The sequence below is a fragment of the Vombatus ursinus genome, unplaced genomic scaffold, assembly GCF_900497805.2.
Source record: "Vombatus ursinus unplaced genomic scaffold, bare-nosed wombat genome assembly UNPS02014791.1, whole genome shotgun sequence".
In the NCBI taxonomy this organism is placed as follows: domain Eukaryota; kingdom Metazoa; phylum Chordata; class Mammalia; order Diprotodontia; family Vombatidae; genus Vombatus; species Vombatus ursinus.
The window spans coordinates 71,928,132-71,932,982 of NW_020954569.1; the positions used below are offsets into that span (position 1 = coordinate 71,928,132).

At 34.2% G+C, this 4,851-nt stretch overlaps 1 protein-coding gene across 1 annotated transcript in view; it reads left to right on the forward strand.

Moving 5' to 3' along the window:
- DCC (DCC netrin 1 receptor) overlaps window positions 1-4,851 on the forward strand; it is a gene marked incomplete at its 5' end in the record, with an annotated part of 954,021 nt that overhangs the window by 402,903 nt on the left and 546,267 nt on the right. The window contains one exon of the mRNA XM_027869065.1: window positions 1,324-1,478. Coding sequence (XP_027724866.1) covers window positions 1,324-1,478 — 155 coding nt within the window. The remainder of the gene's footprint in view (window positions 1-1,323; window positions 1,479-4,851) is intronic.

A 4,851-nucleotide genomic window follows, 5' to 3' on the forward strand; every position in this document is an offset into this window, starting at 1 on the left:
TTATATGTGCACATATACATGTGTGCTTATTTGTATGTGCATGTATGCATTTGTAACATATGCAAAAATAATTATAGAACTATATATTTCATAAAATATTCATGTGCATTTGCAGGACTTGAATAAGTACTCTTTTTTTCCCCTCTGCTAGTCAGCGGTCCTCAAAAGATAGAAAGTTTATCCCCCAAAATAGTATAGATTTATTATCTACCACTGGAAATATGGTACACATCAGAGGAAGGAACATTTGAGGGCCTACTTATCATGGAAGAGTAGCTTATCTGGTAATTTTGAATAAATTTATTTATATAAGACATTGTATAAAGCAAATAGAAACACAATCAATTAAATATTCAACATGGCCACTTGAAAAATGCACATGTATTTTCCGTGTGAAAAGAGATATTATGTTTGTTACTTTAAAATTAATCTAATCTGGCTTCCCAGGCAGTATGAATATTCAAAATGGACAATTCCTGCAAGATCCCATATGTATGAAAATGAACAGTTCACTTGTTTGTTTGTTTGTTTTTTTCTCTTACTATTGAGGATTTGTAGATGGTATGGAATAAGCTTGAAAATTCATTAGTGATTTTTTGTTGTATTAGAAATTTTCCTTCAATTGCAAATTTCCATCATCATCTAACTAACATTATGATAATGAAGAAATTAAATTAAATTAGCATATTGTATACCATAACCTGAAAACAATAATACATTATGGTCATACAAAACAATGGATAATTGCTAGAACAATAAGGATGTAGCCTTAGTAAAGATAATCCAGCTCATTTTAGCTCCCTATCATCATGCCCAGTTTCAACCAGGGAATGAGCTCAGCCAGATTTCCATGTTATTGATAGAACCCTGCAATGCTTTAAGTATAAGCTTTCTTCTCTGTAGGGTTGTGCAGGTGTATGTCATACTCTGCTTCCCTGATTAATTGACATAAATTTTATAGCTCTATTTACCAATTGGAGTCCGGGTCACTTTTATTTAAGCACTTTGGTACTCAGAATATTTATTACATATAATCCCTTTTTTTTTCAAAACTTGGTTTTTAATCTTTCCTTGTGGCAAAATACTATTAACTTCAACTGTTTACTGTGTTTGAGAAAATAAATGTTTTCTACACTTGTTCCTGTTTAATAAGCTAAAGGTTTTGGGGAAAATTTGAATTACAAATGTTTTCTATTTCAGTTTATTGTGTTTTTAGTTTAGTGAAGTCCTCAGCATTCAGTGTTTACAGTCCAAACTTTTTAATTTTCTTTTCTTTTCTTTTTTTTCTTTTCTTATTTTCTTTTTTTTTTTTTGTCTTTACAGTTCCACCATGGTTTTTAATTCACCCTTCAAATCTCTATGCCTATGAGAGTATGGACATTGAGTTTGAGTGTGCTGTCTCGGGAAAACCTGTGCCTACAGTGAACTGGATGAAGAATGGAGATGTGGTCATACCTAGTGATTATTTTCAGATAGTGGTAATTACATTTTGCCATATTAGATTGGGAGATTTTTTTGTTCAAATTGTGTGTTAGCTCTTCAGTTATCTGTGGACATGTGTTTCTTGAGGAGCACAGGGTCCCTGTCCCTGATTTTTGAATGTCTGTCTTCCTGAAGCAAACTAGATTCCTTAAAAGCACATTTTCAATGTATTTTAAAGCTATATTACTCAAGCAAATACTAGTCTGTGAAGTGATCTGAAATAAACTCCTGTTGTTACGTAGTAGATTCAAACTTGATGTAAGAGTATATTATCATTTTAGAGCTAGTAAGGGCAACCTAGCTTGAGTGTAATCTCATCCACATCTCTTAGGTTATGGATGAATTAATGGAGTTGCAGTGAGGCTAAATGACTAGCAAGAGGTTACCCTGCTAATTAGTGACAGAACCAGAACTGGAACCCAGGTCTTCTAATCCAATGTTCTTTCCCTTTCACTATGTTGCCACTTAGGTACATTTCAAAATTGTTTGATAGCCCTAAATTTCCATCAAGAAATTATGTAATGCTAGGATGTCCTTTCTCCAGGAAGATTGTGCAGATAACCTTTGGGTCTCTCTCAGCTTCTAGTATTGTGCCTTTCTTGTAGTGAATTCTTATTAGAGAAAAACATAGACATTAACAGAAAAGACTTGGAATCGTTATCATCAGTTAGTGTATGTCCTTGGGCAAGTCTTAGCCTCTCTGAGACACAATATCCTTGGTGAAATAAGGATGAAAGTGCTTTTTTCTACCTATTTCATAATCTTGTGGTGAGGATTAAACGAGATCTTTGTACAAAACATTTTTGAGGTGAGGATTAAATGAGATCTTTGTACCTCTAAAGCAATAATAGAAATATAAACTCTGTGAATTATGATGATAGTAATAATAGGACCATTGACTTAGAGATGGAAGGGACCTCAGAGACCATCAAGTTAAAATCTCTCGTTTTGCAAAAGACTAAACTGAGCCCCAAAGTTATGAAATGTGTTACCTAAGATCACGTAGATAGTAAATATCTGATAAATTCAAGTCTTCCCAACTGCAAGCTCCATGTTCTATCTATTGTACCAGCTATTTGATGCTGGGCTTTACATTTTTTTTTGTTCTTGCTTTTTGGTGAGGCAGTTGGGGTTAAGTGACTTGCCCAGGATCACACAACTAGTAAGTGTCAAGTGTCTGAGGCCGGATTTGAACTCAGGTCCTTCTGATTTCAAGGCCAGATCTCTGTTCGCTGCGCCGCCTAGTTCCCCCTTTACAAATTTTCATTTGGATTGCTCTATGTTGTTTTGAGTTCTGGAAACAGCTAGACAGACACAGAAACATATGTATGTATATATACATATATGTGTATATATACATGTGTGTATGTGTGTATATACATATACACATGCCCACACATACATGTATATATATTCCAATCTCTTCATTTACATATGACCTACTTGATGTCCAGAGGTGAGGTGATAGATTTGCCTGAGGTAGAGCAAAAAGTGTTACAAAGAAAGTCTAGCTAGGTTCAAGAGTAACCTCTGAACACCCTGTGTGTCTTTAGATAAGCCACTGTCAATCTCATCATCTCATCTTAGTGCACCCAAGCAACTTTCAAAGACTATATAATTTTCAATGCAAATGTCAATATGCACGGACAGAGGGAATTTCCTTTCTAGAATTTCCTATGTCAATAAAATCGCCAAAGTACAAAAGCAAAACAAACCCAAGTTAATGATGGAAACAGAATTAGTACCAAGGTTCCTTATTCCCTCCCTCTTAGTCTCCTCATACTACAACAATAACAGCAACAACAACAACAACAACAACTACTACTACTACTACTGCCACTACTAACTATATAGTTTGTAATGTACTTTATAAGTATTACTTCAACAACCCTAGAAAGTAGGTGCTATTATTATTCACATTTTATAGGTGAGGAAATTGAGGCAGTTAAGCATCATGGCTATAGTCAAACAATAAGTCAGTATCAGAAGTCATATTGGAACTCAGATCTTCCTAACTTCAGGTTAAGTAGTTAGTCCTCACCTAGATGCCAATGTTATGTCACGCAGTCTCTTTTGTTTAGGTTGCAGCAATCTTTCCACAGGCCATGTTTTTCACCTGTTTCTTTGTTTTAACCATCTTTTGTGTACCTTTGGTTTATATATATAACATTCCAAAGATTGAAGGAAACATCTCCATTTTTCCCCTTCCTTGCTTATCTTTTATATTTCAAAATAGTTATATTTTCAATTGATTTTATATAATTTTATGGAAATAGAGTGATGATGAAAAAAGTTAACTTTGGAATGCTTTACAACCCATTAGTTCCTTTAAGTTCACTGCTGTTTGCCCTGCAACCGAATTAAAAATGACCTGTCATTGGGCAATTTGAAATGTGCTGTATACGCATAAAATATATGCTGCTTGCATATAAAGGAAATTGCTGTGTGCCCTTAAGGACACATGATAAAATGTAACATTTGTTTTCTGTACAGTTTGAATAATCTTTCTCTTCTGCATGACTCATTACCGCCAACCCATTTAAATGTCTACAGTCTTAGGGAGAGGGAAAATAAAATGCAAAATGCATGTCTCAAACTCATTGTAGGCTTAAAAAATATTTTCCCCAAAAGCTTCAGAAATCTAAGAGTCATGGGCCAAAGTGATATATAGCTATGTGCTTCTGACAGTACGTCTAATATTAATAGGAACTTTTATGGCAATTGCCAATTGGAAATTACCTATATGTAAGAATTTTATATTAGTTGAGAATTTGCTGCCTGATACTGAAAACAATTAAATATTCCCTGTGAGAGAATATTTTTCTCTTAATGACTTAAGGGGATGTGATTTAACATGCTTCAAATTTACACACATAATGCTTCTACTGATAACGAAAATAAACTGAGTTAAGTGTAAATTAAAAACAATCTTCCGATTATTATATCATTTTTTCCTCATATAAAAAGAAACAGATTGTCTTGCCACATGGAAGTAGAAGCTTATGTTTATTTAATTTAGTTGTTTGTTTGTTTTTTCAATGGAAGATACAAGATAATTAGAAACTTAACCAGAAAAAAAAAACAAACTTTTTTTCTTCAATTTTTCCATAAACTGGAAGCTTATGCTCTGAGTGTGATAGTTTATTTAAAAAGTCATAAATTATCAACAAAGAGATATATGACTGGAAAAAGTGAGCTAGTCATGTGTAAAAGGGAAGGAGAGCCACCAGATGGCCCATGACCACCACTGGTCACAATACAACGTCACAAGAACTCGAAGCTTTGGTCTCTGCCTTCCCCCCAATCACACACACACACGCATACACACACACACACACACACACACACACACACACACACACACACACA